Below are 19244 nucleotides of genomic sequence, written 5' to 3'. Positions count from 1 at the left end.
CGGCCTCAGATCAGATGATACGATCACTAAATCGATCATCGACCTTTGGCCTAGGGTGCTCTGGTACCACGTACACTTATGAGCACCCTTATGTTCGAACATGGTGTTAGTTATAGACAATCCGTGACCAGCACAGAAGTCTTATAACAGACGACCGCTCAGATTTAGATCAGGGAGGCAGTTGCTCCCAATCACGCCTCTCCAGGTGATTCCATCATTGCCCATGTGGGTGTTGAAGTCTCAGAGCAGAACTATTGAGTCCCGTACTGGAGCCCCATGCAGGACTCCAATCAGGATCTCCAAGAAGGCAGAATACTCTGAACTGCTGTTCGGTGTATACGCACAAACAACAGTCAGAGTTTCCCCCCCTACCACCCGCAGGCGTAAGGAGGCGACCCTCTCGTCCACCGGGGTAATCTCCAACACTGCAGCGCTCAGTCAGGGGTTAGTGAGTATCCCCACACCCGCCCGTGTGAAAAAAAATTAAAAAATTAAGAAAATGTATCATAAAGGAGAGAAATGGCTCACTCTGTCAGTGTCAGCTGATCAGCCTCCTGATTACTCAGAGAACTGAGACATGATTCCACAGCAGTCAGCTTTTCCTCTTCACCGTCAGTCATCTGGTGGCCTGTGCCCAGCTCTACCCAGTCTGAGCTGCAAAACTACAAAACAGGTGACATATGAATTCAAGTAGAAAAGCAGAATTACTGGCCATTGTCCTTTATATGGCAAAGATAATACGCTCCTCAAATGTCATATCCCCTTCTTAGTCAGAGTCAATTGAATTGTAGAAAACAAATTAATATGTCTATCAGCATGTTTCATGTGAGTTCAGCTGCATACAAGTGGATATTATTGACAAACTGAACAGCCATACCACCAATAGGAAATCAACAGTATGTCAGCATGTTCCAAAGTTACTTTAAAGCTGTGTGTTTTGTCATTTTTCGGACAGTATGCAGTATCATGGCTCTGGCATATTTGATTAAGAATACGTACGTATTCTTGATTTGTCACTGTTGGTAGCCAAATGAATAAACAGAATTGTGTTTATGTATTGTATTATAGAGTCATTGGAGACACTAACCCAACACCTCACAACAGCAACAACAACAGCAGTGTTGGTATAGACAGTATTCTACCTCTTTAACTAAACTTAATATGGTGAGTAACAGGTCAGCACTTCTCCACGTTTACCTACTGTTCTACTTTTCTCGGGAGAGTTTTTCAAGGATTGTGTGCTAACAAAAAGGTTGTGTAACAGCTCAATACTGAAAAGCAATCAAGTATACTGCAACCTAACAGGATTTAGGACTAACAGATTCATATGGTTGTGTATGATGTTGATGACAGAAACTCCTTGCATGTTTAAGACTACAGAATTACAGTCTAAACCTGATCATTTATTTATTTAAGATTCAAACTGAATTATCTGATACATGGATACTTTCCTTACAGAGGCATTCACTGCATCCTAAATTGAAAAAGGCTGTAGGCACATGTATAGGCAGTGGTGCCCAGTTCCTTGCAACACAAACCATGTTTATGTCAGAACTGTCTTGAATCCTCCAAATGTCTCACCTGCAAAGCTCCTTGACAAGCCTGAACAGCAAAGTGCCACCTCTGAACTGACGGGCTACCACTGAGAGAACAAGCTGTAAAACATGGAGAGGGAAGACAGAGGTGAGGAAAGCTGTGGAATAACAACAGCTTTTCTGTGGAGGTCAAACAGGGTAAAAGACACCCATAGTGCCTCAGTGACTGTACCTGGAAACACAGAGACACCTCTCACTGATTCCTGCGTCGAGATGTCCACTAATTTGTCATGTATCTGCTTTACTGGCTCCAGACCTGTGAACAAGGACAATTCAGGCTTCCTCACAATCAGACAACTGGTTTATTTCAGAATAAAACAAATAAATACCTCTGGTGTTAGCCCATTTTCGGTTTAGACACAAAAACAATGTATGTTGCTAACATTAGATCCTTCAAATTGTTGTCAGTTATACATTTTAAAACAACTCTTTTTACACTGTAACATTAGATGTTTTGACTGGGGAAAATTAAACACTGCATAAATGAAGAATTCCAGATATTATTCCTATTTCCTAAGTGTTCCAGGTGCACGACACCAAATGTAAACAAAAACATGGCTGCCCGTGACATACTGATGTTTCTCTGTCAAAGCCTACTTCGATATAAAAACGAAACAGAGGAGAAAACGACCCACGCAATTATACATTGTTGTACAGCATTTTTGCACTTGGAAATCTATCTATTATAGTCCATTCACTAGTTCAATACAACTACTGTAGTCTACAAACACATGCAGAACAGGTTTCACTATGTGATAGTATGTATTATTTTAATTAAATACAGGTCAATATAGTTTAGCATTGCCTTGTAGTTGATGGTTTGCCATTTACAATGTGCAGTTTCATTGTGTGACAGCAGAAATCTGCTACTTCATGAAGCCAGGGTAGATTGGTTTAAAACAAGTTTACAAGTAGGAACTCCAACTTTGAGTGGCATTATATTGTACTTTTTTATAGAAGAAGGTAAGAAATGTTGGAGTCGTCTGGAACGCATCACAAGTCTAAAACCTGTAATCTCTTCAAGTTTTAAGTCTGGAGTTGCTCCATAGAAAATGAATAGGAGAGTTTATTTGTTTACTTTTATTATACCCAAATCAGATTTAGATATGAGCCATACACTTATATAACATTACCCTGGGTGTTCTGTGTCATCTAGGGCTGCCCCCTCTTAGTCCCATAGTGACTTTCTTCACTTATATTATTCATTTACTTGCTAAATGATCTTTTAGAAAGGACAAACACTATATGTGTAATTCATGGCACAATCAAAACGGGATTTTAAAAAAATTCACTATTTATTTTTTTACAAAATAAGGTCCCATGGGGTCCACCGGAAAGGAGAGGGACTCTAACTCTCCACTCATGTTGACATCACAAGTTTGAGCACTGTACTTTTTGGATTTTGGAGAGTTTGGGGGCTTTCTTAGACCATAGGAATAACTTTAAACCATCTAACTTTAAATATGAAACTTGAAATCGACGTAGTTCCGCTTTAACTCAGATGTTTAACCATAAACAATGTAACGTTAAACTAGATATTAACTGCTCCACCAGACAAACCTTACAGTATCAACCTGTGTGTGGACGTGGACAAAGTAACATTAGTTTTTACACAACACCACACACATTTTAAACCACTGGCCAACATAAAGTTGCTTTAGCTTACTTAAGGGTTTAGCAGCGTTGGCATTAGCAAAGTACAAACTTACACGTAAACTCGTCCGCCAGGTCGTCATCGGTTTGACAGAAGGACACAACCAACACGTAGCGGTCCATGTCGTGTGAGCATTAGTATTTTTCCTGGATAATGTTTGTTGGAGTGGAGTATCAGTGAAGTATTGTGAACAACAACCTCTTGCGCACTGTCAAATTTCCCACCGGTTTTTTTCTTCTTCTTTTGTAATCCGTACACAAGACCGGACAACAGACCGCACAGCGCGCCAACGCCCCCTAAAGGACTCAGACTGAACTACCACACACACCCTTTGCTGCTGCTGCTGCTGCTGCTGCTGCTGCTGCTGCTGCTGCTGCTGCTGCTGCTGCTGCTGCTGCTGCTGCTGCTGCTGCTGCTGCTGCTGCTGCTGTTGAGTCTGCCTCAGAAAACAGTTGCCTCAATTTCATTTCATTCACTGTACTTCTGCACCCTTGTGCAGTAATCTCATTTATATTTCCATATCATATAATAGAAATTATTATAATTGCACTGTTTTTACCATTTAATTACTCACCTTGTATTTGCTATATCAGAGTTGTACTGTTTGTCACTCCTACATTTTCCTAAAGATCAATAAAGTACTGTGTATCCATCTATCTATATAGTATTTGCTTTCTTGGCAGTTATCCCATTTTAATATGTCATTTATAGTTAAATACAAATCTCAAATGCTATGTTACTTTGTGAGGTCGTCTAAATCTTTTAACTTTTCAAGCTTTGATAATATTCAGCAATCAGTCATTCATAAAAGAATGAGTACAACACAGGCACAGTTTTACTTTGTGGTGTAAGCTACATTTAACAGGATGTGGCATCATTTACAAGCAATGTGTAAATATGCTGTATTCATAACTATATCAGGCATAAAAGGGTATATGTATTCCATGTTTGGTTGTTGTTTTTTTAACTTCAAAATGCATGTTAGTCTCCATCCTATCCTGAGAGGACGTCTTATTGATCGTGGTGGCAACTGACCTCTTTTTCAGACTTTTTGCAGTGTCTATTATGTTCATACTGTATATATCAATTTTAAGGTAATGTGTTATTTCATCTTTTTATGTCATATTACAGCCCACAGTGACAGCTGTTTCCAAGTTACCTGTATTTAATTTTAATCAAAATGTTTCTGGTACATTATTCAAAAACTGAATATATTTGAACTGTGGACAAAACAAGATATTTAAGGACGTCATCTTGGGCTTTGGGAAACACTGATCACCTTCTTTTCACCATTTTATAGACCAAACAAATAATCAAGAAAATTATTGACATAATTATTGATTTATTGACAATGAGAATAACGCATCTCTAAATATGTTCCATATTATGAAAACTGTACCAAAGTTTTAACAATTTCTGACGAGAAAACATTTTCAGCATCAACTTAACAACTTTTAGTATAGAGAATATAGTGCAGGACAGGGATTTTATTCAATCATTGAATCAATCAATTCAATTATCTTTGAAAATACAAAATGTGATGCATGATCAAACAAACAAGTATTGCACTTATGGTTTTCCTGATTATCAAGTGACTCGAGGATAAATCTGATGAAGGAAATTCTTAAGGATGATGGGGAAACATTCACTAAATCCTGATTTTATTGCTTATTGGTACATTTAATGTTAAAGAACTACTGATGCTCACTGACCCCCTCAACACAGCGCTAGCATTACTAATTGATTTCTACTGTGTGTTCCTGGACGTAAACGATATAGTGGTGAGTGTTATCTCCCTGAGTGAGGACTGTCAGAGCCTCCAGGCCGTGTGCATCCTCCACCACCATCACCTGGTTACTGGTCAGACCCCCATCTGCGTTCAACACCATCAGCTGGTTGCTGCAGTTACCGACTTCCTGCTCTTCGGCCACCTGCAACTTCAGAAACAACTCAACATCAGAATTTTGTTGCAATCACTCATGATCTCCCGAGTGTGTGATGTGATGTTGTTTACCTGTTGTACGACGGTAACAGTGCCTGGAGCCATGGCGACCATAGAGGTGACGGCGTCGTGAGTCTCTGAAGTGAATTCGGTGATGTGCTGGATATTAACTAAACATAAAGGAAACATGTTTATTGTAACGCATCACACAGAACATATGCAAGCAAATACCTCAATTATCTGTGGAGGAAAAATATGATCGTTGGTTTGTCTGTATCTACTGTATGTTTATCACGACTGCTGTTGTTACCATCCTCCTGCAGGGCTGCTACAGGAACTTCTGTCAGCTGCTCTTCACGCTCCACAGGCACGTACTGGGCCTCCACTGTCTCCCCCACCTGGATATTCAAACACATGACTGTTATCCCGAAAATACAGTTGAACATTTCATACTATATGCTAACATGATCAGTCTAGCTAGCAATTTTTTTTAGTTAGATTCCTGCTTCTGATATTTTGGCAGCACTTTTTAAGTTTATAAATCTGACACATAATGCTTTATATCAAGGTCCTTGTAAAAAAGTGTTAGCTAATAGACAAGGAGGACCTCATAAGTCCTTATAAGATGCATTATTATGTGTAAATATTGAGTTTTAATTATAGCGTCCTAAACTGACTATTGAGATCAGACACGCCACAATCCCTCCTTAAAACATTTTTATCGGAATGCGTTGTTTGATAGAATAAGGGGCGACCTCTAGTTCACCCAATGTGTGCCCCATGAGTCCCTAGCAGCAGGTCCGAATCCGACCCGCTGCCCTTTGCTGTATGTCATACTCTCTCTCTCCCCCATTTCCTACCACTCTCCAGATGCGCTGTGTGACAAAAGGCCAAAAGCCCTAAAAAAATGAATCTTAAAGAAATAATAAACAATAATAACATTTAAAAAAAAGAAAGACCAATGTCTTGTTAGAGTTAAATCCATTTCTTTCTAGATATTTAAAGAGGGAGGATGACATGCAGCAACGGGCTGGAATAGAACCCAGGCCTCTGTCATAAGGCCTCATACATGGTGCGTACACTCTGCCAGGTGTCACACTGAAATCAGTTTGCTGGTTTGTAGTCTGTTAGAGTTGTTGTGGTTTTTACATCGGGGAAATGTTTACTGGAAAGAAAAGACAGATTTTGCCGTTGTTGGTTTTAGGAAGAGGTGCGGTCGCGCTGTAATAGGCAGGAGGAGGAGGTCAATAGCATAGCATACCTGCTAGTTAGACATAGCAACAATCAATGTCTCCTCCAACTTGGCTCACTAAGAAAACTGCAGCCAATGACAGCCAAGCAGAGTTAACCAAACACACTTCTTTGCTATAGGTTGGGGCTTTGATTTTGCCCGTCACACTTCACCAAAGTTGAATGCCACACGATGCAAAGAAGACCATAGACCATGAATGTCTGTAAAAATTATGAATAGCAATCCATCCAGTAGTTGTGGAGACATTTTAGTCTGGACCAAAGAGGTACAGAGTCACATCTGTAGCATTGTTTCCCCTGTATCTAGTCTGTGTATGAGTAAACATGTAAACATGAGTGTATATTGTTTACCTCCCAGGTGCCTTCCACCACTTTCAGGCTGTGTTTGCTCTTCAGGTGGCGAGTCAGCTCCCACTTGGTGCCATAAACAAATTCACATTCAGGACACTTCATACCACCTAATGACAGGCAAACACAAAAGTTATGGTTCAGCTTTTTATTCTGTACTGCTACAGGCCTAAAGTAATATTAAATGATTTTTCTCCAAGTATTATAGAGATTCTCACCATAACGCCAACCATTCTTTAAAAACTGTACGCCGTACAAACTATCATAAAATATGACGTTAACGAACATAAGAGCAAGAGCAAAGATCAGACCTTGCTGTTTCAGAGATTCTGGGTTAGGCAGTCCAGGTCCGGCGTTCTGATATTTCTGATCTGGGTGTTTCATGTTGTAGTGTCGCTTCAGGGGACCAGCAATGTTACAGGAGTAGTGGCAGTGGGCACAGCGAAAAGGCTACACAGAGAGACCGAAACACACGCAAGTTAATGACAATTAAATATTTATTGTTTCCTTTTCCGTTCCATCTTTTGTTTCTAATGTGTAATTTTATAGAAGTCTTAAAACGAGAACAGTGTTAGTATTATTTTTGTAAATTTACTAATTATCTTCATTTTGCAATACCATCAATAATTCTTAGATTTGTATATTGAAAAATCTAAATATTTAAATGAAATATCTGTAAGGCTAAATCTAAAATAGGAATGTAAATCATTTTGTCGAAACAATGACATCATATCACAAGTGGAGCGTGTGTGTGTGTGTGTGTGTGTGTGTGTTATTCTGACCTTAAACTCAGCGTGTTGCTCCATGTGTCTGAGCAAGGAAGGTTTGTAGACTGAGGTGAAGTCACATTCTGAACATTGAAACTGCTTACCTGAATAAACCCCACCCCAAAAAAAGAAATTGTCCTTTTCCTCAAATTCCAGCAGAATACTCGTGACATACAATAAACAAATTATAATATGGGTAATAATAAATAGACAAGTAATTGGTACCTTCATCAGTGTGGCTCAGTCTGTGGCTTTTGAGCGTGACTTTAGATTTGAACTTTTTTCCACACAGATCACAGAGGTGATGTCTCTCCGTGTTGTGTCGGTTCATGTGAGTCTTCAGATTGCTCCTACTGCGGCCAGCATAATCACACATGCTGCAGACATACGGCTTCAAACCTGGTCAGAATAACGCACGCGCGCGCGCGCACGCGCGCACGCACGCACACACACACACACACACACACACACACACACACACACACACACACACACACACACACACACACACACACACACACACACACACACACACACACACACACACACACACACACACACACACACACACACACACACACACACACACACACACACACACACACACACACACACACACACACACACACACACACACACACACACACACACACACACACACACACACACACACACACACACACACACAGTTAAGGGATATCATGGGATACCATGTGGGTGATACATGCCTACAAGTTTTCTATGGGTGAGTGTTGCGTGGGCACAGCCCTGCTAGCAGTGAGCTAGGAATTGTTGCAAAATCTTAAGTGACAAGGATTTTGACAGGAAGCATCAAGAAAACAAAGCCAAATAAACCTGTTGAAAAACATTATGAGCATATGCATCGCAGGGATTTTTTGTTAATTATCTGTGCTCACTGAGACCTTCATCAACACCTTTGCTGGATTAATGTCTGCCAGCTTTCTCAGCCTCAGGACAGATGCAACTTCAAGGTAAATAGCTCATCAAGGTAAGGAAGTGTTTGAGCAGGGAATGAGGGGAAGAGGAGCAGACTCAGGAGCTCCAGACTACATGCAGTCAAAAATCTGTCAAGTGCAAGTCAACATTTTTATTGGTTACACAAATGCACCTGAGATTTAGCAGACCTGTACTCCTCCTTGAGCCACATCACAACCTTAAAATACGCTGGCAATTCAATATGAAGAGAATTATTGTTTTATTCCTTCAATAAAAATGCTGCAATGCCTGTTACACCTGTCCCTGACTCAATATCATTGGTGTAGATGACCCATAGACTGTAGGAATTATCTGACTCACCAGAGCCTACAACATGCAAGAAGAACAAAATATACGTCTTTCACAAAGAATGGCTTGTCTGAGTGCAAAGAGTGCGGCCAAAGCGTAGCTCAGAACGGCGCCTTTTCTGTTGGAGCATCAACATTTGGATTTCAAACGTTATACAAAAGCACAACGTCTGAATGAAACATGCCCTGTGTTGTGACAGGCGCATGTATTACGAAATTACTGACGAAAACAAGTTGCAGGTAAAAGTTGCAGCGGTGTGAACTGGCCCATCTTGTATAGACTCAAAACGGCTGATGTTGTCGCCTGCAACTAAGCTTGTCAAGTCTCAAGCAGCTGGTTTTAGAATGTAAGGCACGTCACCTGTGGCAACAGCCAATTAAGTCTTAGCAAAGTCCGCTTGTCAAGTCACTTACAAACTATCAGCTGGTTTAAAAGGCAGTTTTGGGCGGAGACTCAACGAATGCAAGAGAGAGAGAAAAAGAGACAGAGAGAGAAGGTCAAGCGATCAATACAATAATTATAACCATCAGAATCAATCGCCATTTCATCACTACTAGAAAGGCCGCGGTAGCGAGTATCTCACTATCTCTGTCCTCATTTATCTTTTAAAATGCTACAAATTATATCAAGTTACGGAAAAAAGCCTGAAAAGTCGGATTTTAGAACAGAAGTACAGAGAAGCGTTGCTATGGAGATGATATCTCGCTTCATCTCGCTGGTGTGAACCTGCAGATTTCAGAACGTTAGAGATCAGAACGTTGCAAGTAGTTGCAAGTATCAACTCATCGCATCGCAAATCTTTTGTCTGAACTGGGCTTAACACGTTATGTATTGTAAATGAAAAGATAGTCTGGAGCCCCGAATATAACAATTAATTTCCTCAAAACAAAACCTTGTACATTAGAGCTAATGTAGACATGGTTTATGCTAATGTATTTGGTTTTTGGTTTAATAGATCAGATAAACAAACATAAATATCAAAAATATTACACGTTTCGACCAAGAGATCACTGCAAGAGAAGAACAGCATGTCTCATAACTTTTGTCTAACTTCTGCCAATAATCATTGCCAGATTCTTATCGTTTTTTCGTCTTTGAGATCATGCGAGAAGCATACAACTCGACGATTTTGTTTGTGTCCTCACTATTTCACAAGTAACTTGAGCAGCAGGCCGATTTCCTTCTGCATCGTCTGCGGTGTGTTTTCTATCCATGGTCCTGGAGGGCAGCCAGGAGGAAGAGAGACAGATGGTGGCTCAGAGCACACAGTATTAAAGCAGTGAAATACTAGGCATGGTCATCGGTGGGCCCAGATGTGTTTCTCTATCCCTTTGCTGTGTGTGTATGTGTAAGAAGTAGAGGAATATCACACCTTGGTGGGCCCAGATGTGTCGCTGAAAGTCACTGCTGTTCTTTAGGAAGTAGGAGTCACAGTAGGGGCACTTCTCAGCGCGCTGCACCATGAGTCCTTTACCCTGCACAGGGAGAGTTTCTGTCGCACACGCACACAAACACGCACACAGGGTGAAATGTCAGCCTGGGATATTTTCTTGGACTTGGCTTTCGTGACTACTGGCTATGTCTTTCAGTCAGGTGTGATACAGTAAGCACAGTGGGACAGAACAAATGCAAATACTCACTGACTTAAAGGAAAGGTTTGAAAATGGAACTTTTCAGAGAACAAACATTAAGGTAGTGTGTGTGTAGAGATATTTGTGTATATTCTACCTGGGTGGGATGTTTTGATGTGGATGTTTAGTCTGTGCTCTGGATAGCTATTCTGGCAGACAGGACAAGCCACACTCTTCCCCTGTAAACAACAGCAGCAAGAAAAACACATAAAGGCTTTTTCGACTGCAGGAATTTTCCCAAGGGACTAGGAAACTTTCAAATGCAGAGACCATGATCTCAAATAAGTTTCGGGAACATTTCAACCCCAAAAAGTACCTGAATGGAGGGTAGTACATTCTGAAAGTACTGCTGATTGGTTAAACACAATCATGTATGGCTTAATTCATAAAACAAGGAAGTACTCCATTATCAATTTATGTCAATTTTAGGATGAGAGGGGAAAAAATCTGTTTGTTTGATAATATAAAAATTCAATTAAGGCTGTGCTACCTGCTTCCGAACTTATTTTTAAAAAGACGGAGAGAAAAAGAAAGATAGATCACACTGAATTGCAGGATGCAGAAGAGAGAGGCATGGAGCTGACAGCATGAGCGAGGGAGAGAGAGAGAGAACTTAAATTATATTTTCTGATTTTCTCACAGCGGTTACATTCCAAACCAGAAATAAACTTTACTGATGAGACATACGCTCTTAGTATCATTTTCCTTCTCTGCATTTCATTCATTACATCTGATGTAACGACAAGACAAAAAGTGGGTTTTTTTTCTTAACTGTGTGTTTATCTGCGACCACCAGCAGGCCATTTCCTGTCATGTTGCTTTTTCATCAACAGCGGACTATTTTGTCTAAGGTCCTAAGCTATAAAGACAACTGACTGTCACCGAGGGAATGTTGAAGGTTTTCCTCTGGTTAAAGCTCAGATACAATCACATTAGTGCTGCATAATGATTGATATTTTTCATGATTGTTTCAAAGCTACTTGAATCAGGCTAATGCATCCCATTTAAATGCAAATACACTAAAACGTTGATAAAACGCATTGGATTTTATTTTCCCAGCAGGGTGAAGGCTGGTTACCTTTTCCTGGTGTGTCCTCAAATGGGCCTGAAGTTTGTATTTGTCAGGTGTGGTGTATTTACAGCCGGGATTGGAACAAGGTAGCAGCAGGCCGCTGTGTTTCTGGATCTGGTGCCGCTTCAGAGAGCTTTTGGTGATGGACGAGTAGCTGCACTTTGAACAGTAGTGTGAGTGCTCCTTGGTGTGTGTACGTATGTGGACGTTATAGTGGACTTTGTACCAGAACAGTTTACCTTAGCAGCAAAGAAAAAAAGTTAGCACAAGTCAGATAGAGGAAAAGCAAAGTAATAGATAATAACACAAAGTAAAATGGAAGCAAATTAAATAACAGAAGAAGGTTTTGTCATCTCACCACAGTATTGACATTCCAGCTCTCCATAAATCTTCCTGAGCCGTTGGAAAGACTCCATATTGAGCCGAGTCTTCTGAAGATACGAGAACACCTGCTGGAACGCACTCTGATGGAAAACCTCTGACACCTGCCGACGAGAAACAAACAAGTTAGATGATAGACTATGTATTTCAGACACATAAATCAATTAATAAGTGACATGTACTCTGATTACAGAAGAACGATGGGTAATGAGATACGGATGACATAATTCAGATATATCTGTCTGCTGATGCCAAAAAGTCTTGCAATATAAGAGATCAGAGAGGCAATTCATATAGTTATTTGAAAATAATCAGAGACTACTTTGATAATCAATAAATCAGTAATAAAATAGGCAGAGGAGTAAAAACTGTACGTGGCAGTCACAGCTATTATTATTGTACCTTTAATTAATTAATTTACCCTTTCTGAATTTGGAGATGTGTTCTCATCAGCCGGGCGTGTGTTTTCTTGAATCCTGTCCTCCGACAGAGGGGTGAGACTGCTCTCTGGTGTATCGCCTCCAGCTGCAGGTGTGTTGTCCTTTGACTGCTCCCCAGCTGTTGCTTTACCCTGTCTGTCAGAGGGAGTTGTGGTGTCTGTAGAAATAGCTTGATGGAGCCGTTCTGGGGAACCTTGCTGTGCGCCTACGTTTTCTATTTCTCCATCTTTCCCCTGCACTTCTTCTGCACTTTCACCCTGAGATTTAGCCTGCTCTTCCTCTTTCTCTTGCTCCCCATCTTTGCTCGCTGCCACTTTTAATCGGCCACTTTCCCCGTCTCGCCACTCCTCCCCTCTTACGCCATTTCTTTTACCCTCATCCTTTGTCCTTTCGTCTTCCCCCTCCTGATCCATCCTTAGCACTTCCTTCATCCCTTTCTCCGTATCCTCCCCCACCTCATCCCCCCACATGCCTCCTCCAGGCTGTATCAGATAGTAGCTGTTGTTTATACAGTCGGTGAAAGCCTGCTCCTGGTCTAGCTCAGGGTGACACTCTTTCAAGTGACTCTTTAGTCTCTGAGAGCTTACAAACTTCCCGTCGCACGCACGGCACATGTAGAGGAAGAGGTGCTTCCTGACATGAGCAGCGAGGCTGGCCATCTTGGTTGCAGCGTGGTCACAGATGAGGCAGGCGAAGGGGCGCTGTGGCCCGTGCACCAACAGGTGGCGCTCCCGCTGCAGCTGGTTCTTAAAGCGGCGGTTACAGGTTGGACAGTGGTAGAGGAGCTGTCTGAGGCCCTGGCGAGTCTTTAACCTGGACCAGATGAACAGATTAGAGGGATGGTAGACAGGAAGGTAAAATACTGTAGATAACGTGGCTCAAACCTCAGCTGTTGGTAACTCTGCTGGACAGTGGGGTCTTTCAAGTTATGTTGTTTCTCCATGTGTTTCAGCAAGTTCTTTACATCAGAGTACTTTTTCTCACAGAAGCTGCAGTGCTGCTTCACCTTCATATGAACTCGCTCTATGTGCACCTGCATTATCACAAACAGAATTACTGCTGCACCCTGAAAACTGATCCTAGCTAACTGGATATGGAGCTCACATGTTAATATTAATTATACTCAATAATATAACAGTGCTACTAATAATATTACTAACAGTAATAAAGTGATAACAACACCTTGAGGTGCCCTGGGCTGAGGCAGTTGAAAGGACAGTGCTGACAGCTGAACTTCTCTCCTGTGTGCTTCCTCAAGTGAACATTCAGGTTGGCTTTGAAGGGAAATGTATATAGAAGAAAGTCAGCAATTTTTACAGGAATTTTAGTTGCAAGTTTTTTAATTTTCTTATATAAAGTTTGCATAAGTTACCCCAGTCTGCTGTAGGTTTTACAGATACTTCCAGTAATTTTGTGTCTCTTGTTTGTTGATATGGTAAATGGACTTGTACTTATATAGCGCCTCTCTGGTCTTATGACTACTCAAGGCACACACACCGATTCACACAGACATTCCACCATCTAACCATTGACACCACATCCACACACCTATGCGCAGCATGGTAAGCAATTTAGGGTTCAGTGTCTTGCCCAAGGACACTCTGACATGCGGACAGGAAGAGAGCAAACCGCCGATCTCTCAAATGGAGGACGACCAGCTCTACCTGAGCTATAGCCTCCCCGATATGTCCAAATGTCCTCATGAGGAGCATTGCAGACTTATCTTATTGATTATAGTCATTAGCTGTAATTGCAAAGGTACCAGACTGTCTCTACAGCCCCCTTTTACCATTGATCCAACAAGGGACACTGAAATAAATGTTTTAAAAGTAACAGTGAGAAAATGCACGAATTAATTTGGCACTGCCTAATTTAGTACAAACAAATTTGAAACATGTCAAACTTCTCTTTCCCTCTCTCCTCATGTTTGATTCACGCTATCTCATGAAGTCACATTGTATAGTAACTTTAACAACTTAATGACCAAACTGAAATGTCTGTGTGAACAGTTTCTCCTGTGTGTCAGTAAGCCTGGGTTTACCTTTGATGGCTGATGCATAGTCACAGTGTGGACACTGGAACGGTTTCTCCTGCGTGTGTGTCCTGAGGTGGGCCACCAGTGAGTGTCTGAATTTGAAGATCTTATTACAGAACTCACAGGCAAAGATCTTCAACTGGCTCTGAAGTAAACTGGGAGATAAAGAGTAGCAATATTACATATACCAGCTGACCATTTATCTTCGTTGCTGCTAACTTCTTTGACTGATTTTAGGCTGCACAGATAACAAGATTACTGATAAGGTAAATTAAATTACTTTCAACTCCTAAAGAAAGCAAACAGGAAAAACACAGTCAAACATCTCCTTTCTGTTAGATTGTTAGATTAGAAGCAGATGTATTTACAGTAGTGTGTGGCTTGTAGTTTTGCATGTGTAGTTTAGTATTATATAATCAAATAAATGATAATACATTTAATAAAAAATATTCATACAGTACTTGGTAGCATCTTGTTTGATAGAATATTCCATGAAGCCTCTGCTGGCTGCTGCTGCTGCTGTAGTTGTTGTTGTTGTTGTGGAGGTCAGGTCAGAACTACGAGTAGAAAACAATGGGATCAGACTGTTACAAGCAGAAACTAGCAGGACCTTTACAACATTGTTTACTGACAACTCAAATCTCCCTGTCGTGTCTCTATATTACTGACCATCTGTTATTATGACCATCAATTATGTATTGCATTCACATAATTATAGGACAGATGGACATGTATATGTATATTACCTTGGCTGCTGATCTGTTTTCGGCTGACTCTCCCAGGCCGCAGCTTCACTTGCAGGGTCTTGGGATCGACTTTGTAAGACTGCAGACTGCTGACAGCCCAGACAAATTCAATAAATAAAGCCACATAATACTGGTATTCACAGATCCATTCAATATTAGATAATAATTACAAAAAAGACAAAAATCACATGGCAACATTGTATCACAGAATCATCACATTTGAAACTAAAGGCGCATTTCTTTGGTAGAACTTAGTTACCAGAGTAACACAGGTCCTGAAAATGTTTTTGTTTTTTTGTTTTTTACTGTTGTGAGCACCCCAAATTAAATTATATACAGAACTATGATATTAGGATGGAGGTATAAATCTTATAGATTTCTCATAACATTAGTGAATAAAATCTAACCTGTCTGCCAGGCTAGAATCTACAAGAGGTACAGGTAAGTGATACATACATTTTTACAATATGGCTGAATGTTTCAGTGTGTCCCTGTGCTTACCTGAGGTGGAGTTTGGATGGCTGAAGACTCAGTTTCTGCTGAATTGTCCTCAACTGGAACCATTTTAGAAACACCTGTTGAAGTAAAGGTAACACATCTTTTATAAATATGTCTCCTACAGCAGACGAGTCAGTCGTTTGCACAAAAAAACGCTCTTCAAGACAAACCTGGAAGTATTTCATCTTCTGTCAGAACAACACTAATGACTGACTTTTTGTTTCCCGTTGACAGGCCTCCTTCTTTGGAGGAGCGGCTTCGGTTGGTCCTCTGGGGTCTGCCCACATCTGCAAGCAGAGAATAAGAAAGGGTCAGAGGTTAAGATTATTCATCTCTCATAATTTAGCATAGATCACATTATTATACTTGTATATTCCTGGTTAGAATTAATTTGACCTTAAACTCACCCTTTTCTCTCGCCAGTCCTGTTCTCGCTGACTTTTGTTGCATTTGGTTTGGATCTGCTCCACCCGGATCCGAACTCCCAGAGCCATCTACTCCTGCTCCACCACAGATGCTCCCTGAAAATTATATTATTATGTCTTTTAATCAGAATCAGCTCATTTCATCTGTAGTTAATAGAGAGGTATTTAATCATCTATAATTATAATAGGGATTTTTCCAAACATGCTTCCTCAGGTGACCCAAATTTGAATGCCTCTCTGATTTGTTTCACTCCTTACCATTCTCCTCTTCCTCCTCCTCTTCCTCTTCTTTCAGGCAGATGTGTTTGAGGATCTGTCGTCTGTTGCTGAATGAGCGACAGCAGTCTCTGCATTCCAGCCCCAATATCCCGACATGGCTTTCGTCTAGCAGAAGAAAGGGGGTACAAAATTAGAGGAAACAGAGTTTATGTACCATATTCACAAAAATCACTGACAAAAATGAATGGACTTGAACAAGATAAAACTCATGGCTTAAATGCCTACACAATAATTTAATGAAACATTGTCTCACTTCTCCTTCTCATGTCTTCTGGAAGAAAAATAATGAATAACAAAATGCATAGTATCAATACTACCTTGTACTGAGCTACATTGTTGGTCTCCCTCCTCCTTATTCCCTTCGTCTCTTTGAACAGTATCCTCCGGCCGATGGGTAGAGTCAGCCTTGTCCTCTGTCAAATCTGTGCGTGTCTTCTTCGTAGAGCCTTTAGGTCGTCCTCGTTTTCGCTTCACTGGGCTCTCTGTGGGCCACCAAGACAGCAGATAACACAAGAAGTTAACACTTTTCAATTAACAAGCCCCACTAAGAGACCACAACAAACAATGAGCTTATCCTACAACACTTTTTTCTGCACAGCCAGAGCTTGATATGCTAATATAGTTATTGCCTTGTGTCATAGAACTCCATGGAATGATGGCCCACGACACCTCCAGGGGGCTCATCTGCAACACCTGGCATCCCAGGGGTACCCCCCTCTTCTTTCGGACCCCTGTGTTCTGCAGGTGTTAGTAGTGCTCCAGGTGTTGTCTCGCCTCTTCAACCATCGCTTTTGCTGCACCTGAGAAGGCTTTGATGGTTTGGCGTAAAGTTTGGCCTCGAACTCACATGCCCAACAAGTCCCTCCAAGAGAACTTTCTCCTCTCAACGCCCTCCCATCTCATACACTGTCCTTGCTTGGCTTGTGAGACAGCCTTTGCACCCCTTGTTGCCTGCTGGTATCGGCGCACCTCCTCGTCGACCAGACAGAGTGTATACTGTATTTATACTCCATTCTTTATCAATTGTTCACATTTATATTTGCTTGGCATTTTATCAGTCCAAGAATATCAATATATTATTGGACTCCAGCCCCTATCAAATACATTGCAGAAAGTCCAATTCATCACCAAATTAGTGAACATAGTCAAAATTATTAGACACGCTAATCTGACCTGCCAGCACCTCCGCAGGCTCTCCTACAAGGGGCTGCAGAGCAACGATGATGTCATCAGGAGGCTCCTGTTGGGGGTGCAGCTCGGAGCAATGGTCCAGCAGCTGGGAGCGACTGGGAGAGAAGAGGTTGCACAGCCGACACATGAACACAGAACCGGCTGGGGAGACAGAGAGAAGAAAAGTGACGGATCAAGAGGCAGATAGAGGAGTACAAAGTGAGAGACATTAACATTATGTCTGCGTCAAAACGTTGGAGCAGATTTTGTTATTTGGACTCATTGTGCTGCATATTCCAGACTCCACCCCTTCATCCATCTGCAGCTTCGCACAGAAACATACTAAACTTTCCTTAATGAGAGAATTGATTTGATAAATTTAAGGAGCCAAACAGACAAATGAATGAAAACTGCTTTAACTAGTGTAACTAGATCTGTCTATAGTATTATTTTTGTTTTTTGCTTCTGTAGATGTCAATGTTGAAATTTTCCTTTTTCTAAATTAAATCTCTATACTGTACATGCAACATGAGTTAATATTAGTGAGAAAATAAAGGGTATATATATATATATATATATATACACATATATATATATATGTAGTGGGTTTGTGTGATAGGTGGGTGTGGCTGTCATGCATCTTGCAGCCCAGCCAGTCGTGACCATATTTCACTGAAGTGCACACAGCTTGTGTGAAAACATAATCTAGTTTCTTATTTTTTGTTTCAGAGCAGGAAGTACTAGTACTCGGGTTTCTGTATGAAGGAAGGGGCTGCAGGCGAACTGGATCCTCACATTCTTGCATGTGATGTTGGTGTTATGGCCTTTTCCAAAAAACTCTCTACCCCATCTTTAATAACGAGCAGCATTTGACAGATTGACCCAATAGAGGCAATTTTACAGTACATCCACAGTTCATGTATCTGGAGATTGTTAATGGTTTAACACAGTGATATGTGTGTTGTTGTTTTGAGAATGAATGAATGTTCATTTTTATCTATTTCCTATTAACAAAGATGGATAATCTGTCGTATCAAAACTTTCACATTAATAATCTAACGTTCACATCGTTGAGATTCAGTAATTTAGCTGTGTACTGTGACAGACTCTCTGTCTAGACTTATAAACCTTTACCGCAGAACTCAGTCTGGATTCATGTGTACAACTACAAAACAAGACACTTAGCACGTTTGTTTATTTTGATTCGGCCCAAACTAACATGAAGACCCGACTAACATATTCGAGTTGAAGCTAGATTTAACTCTCACCTGTTTTCAGTCCGTCCATCCCTCCAGCGTCCAAACAACAAAAGAAAAAGAATTTATCGACGGATCTGAGGCATCATATGGACAAATATAACCACTGAATCTGGATTTAGAGCAACATTTTAGATTACGCACATAGAAATTTCTGTCGAATCTGCCACACAAGTCCTTCCAGCCAGCGGAAGTGGAAATAACCAGTGACACTGCAGCGGCGGCGCAGCGCCCTCTGTGGCGGGAGGACCGTAGTGCGGCTGAGAGGGGAACGAAGGCAACTCAGGAGTTCACTTTTCATACGATTCAAGCGGATTCAAGGCGTATGTTCAAGGCATGCTGATTATTATGTGGCTATTCCACAGAGGCCTCCATTAGTTACATATGGATGCATTTTTAAAATTAAAAAAAATGCAATAATATTTTACTAAGGATTATTCTCCCTGTCC

At 41.0% G+C, this 19244-nt stretch overlaps 2 protein-coding genes across 4 annotated transcripts in view; both read right to left on the bottom strand.

Annotated features, from left to right (window-relative positions):
* mtbp (MDM2 binding protein) overlaps nucleotides 1–3371 on the bottom strand; it is a gene marked incomplete at both ends in the record, with an annotated part of 40314 nt that extends 36943 nt beyond the window's left edge. Inside the window, 4 exons of the mRNA XM_083918849.1 lie at nucleotides 529–662; nucleotides 1582–1655; nucleotides 1768–1851; nucleotides 3305–3371. Coding sequence (XP_083774975.1) covers nucleotides 529–662; nucleotides 1582–1655; nucleotides 1768–1851; nucleotides 3305–3371 — 359 coding nt within the window. The remainder of the gene's footprint in view (nucleotides 1–528; nucleotides 663–1581; nucleotides 1656–1767; nucleotides 1852–3304) is intronic.
* Nucleotides 3372–4646: 1275 nt separating this feature from the next.
* On the bottom strand, nucleotides 4647–18863 carry zfat (zinc finger and AT hook domain containing). Of its 3 annotated transcripts, none has more exons than XM_083919085.1 (24): nucleotides 18808–18863; nucleotides 17543–17701; nucleotides 16687–16851; nucleotides 16349–16474; nucleotides 16073–16186; nucleotides 15836–15952; nucleotides 15669–15742; nucleotides 15168–15256; nucleotides 14883–14978; nucleotides 14428–14576; nucleotides 13569–13660; nucleotides 13271–13419; nucleotides 12368–13199; nucleotides 11924–12050; nucleotides 11572–11804; nucleotides 10591–10672; nucleotides 10235–10354; nucleotides 7783–7956; nucleotides 7573–7661; nucleotides 7102–7240; nucleotides 6794–6900; nucleotides 5502–5589; nucleotides 5264–5361; nucleotides 4647–5186 (listed from the first exon to the last, which is right to left on the bottom strand). In XM_083919085.1, the coding sequence occupies exons 1-24, from the start codon at nucleotides 18824–18826 to the stop codon at nucleotides 4986–4988; spliced, it is 3639 nt and encodes a 1212-aa protein (XP_083775211.1). In that variant the 5' UTR covers nucleotides 18827–18863; the 3' UTR covers nucleotides 4647–4985. The 3 variants fall into 3 exon arrangements, with proteins under 3 accessions (XP_083775211.1, XP_083775213.1, XP_083775212.1); XM_083919087.1 differs by having other exon boundaries at nucleotides 4647–5180; XM_083919086.1 differs by having other exon boundaries at nucleotides 15168–15253.
* Nucleotides 18864–19244: the final 381 nt, after the last annotated feature.

This window comes from Echiichthys vipera (genome assembly GCF_963691815.1).
Source record: "Echiichthys vipera genome assembly, chromosome: 8".
Lineage (NCBI taxonomy): Eukaryota > Metazoa > Chordata > Actinopteri > Perciformes > Trachinidae > Echiichthys > Echiichthys vipera.
This window is presented reverse-complemented; position numbering and strand designations above follow the sequence as displayed.

Bases quoted from the DNA above. Each gene is read 5' to 3' on its own strand.
- zfat (XM_083919085.1), bottom strand. The intron at 15,953-16,072 runs GTGAGTTTAAGG...CTCTGCTTGCAG, and splicing joins AGGACTGGCGAGAGAAAAGG to ATGTGGGCAGACCCCAGAGG. The intron at 13,661-14,427 runs GTAAACCCAGGC...TTCCCTTCAAAG, and splicing joins CTATGCATCAGCCATCAAAG to CCAACCTGAATGTTCACTTG.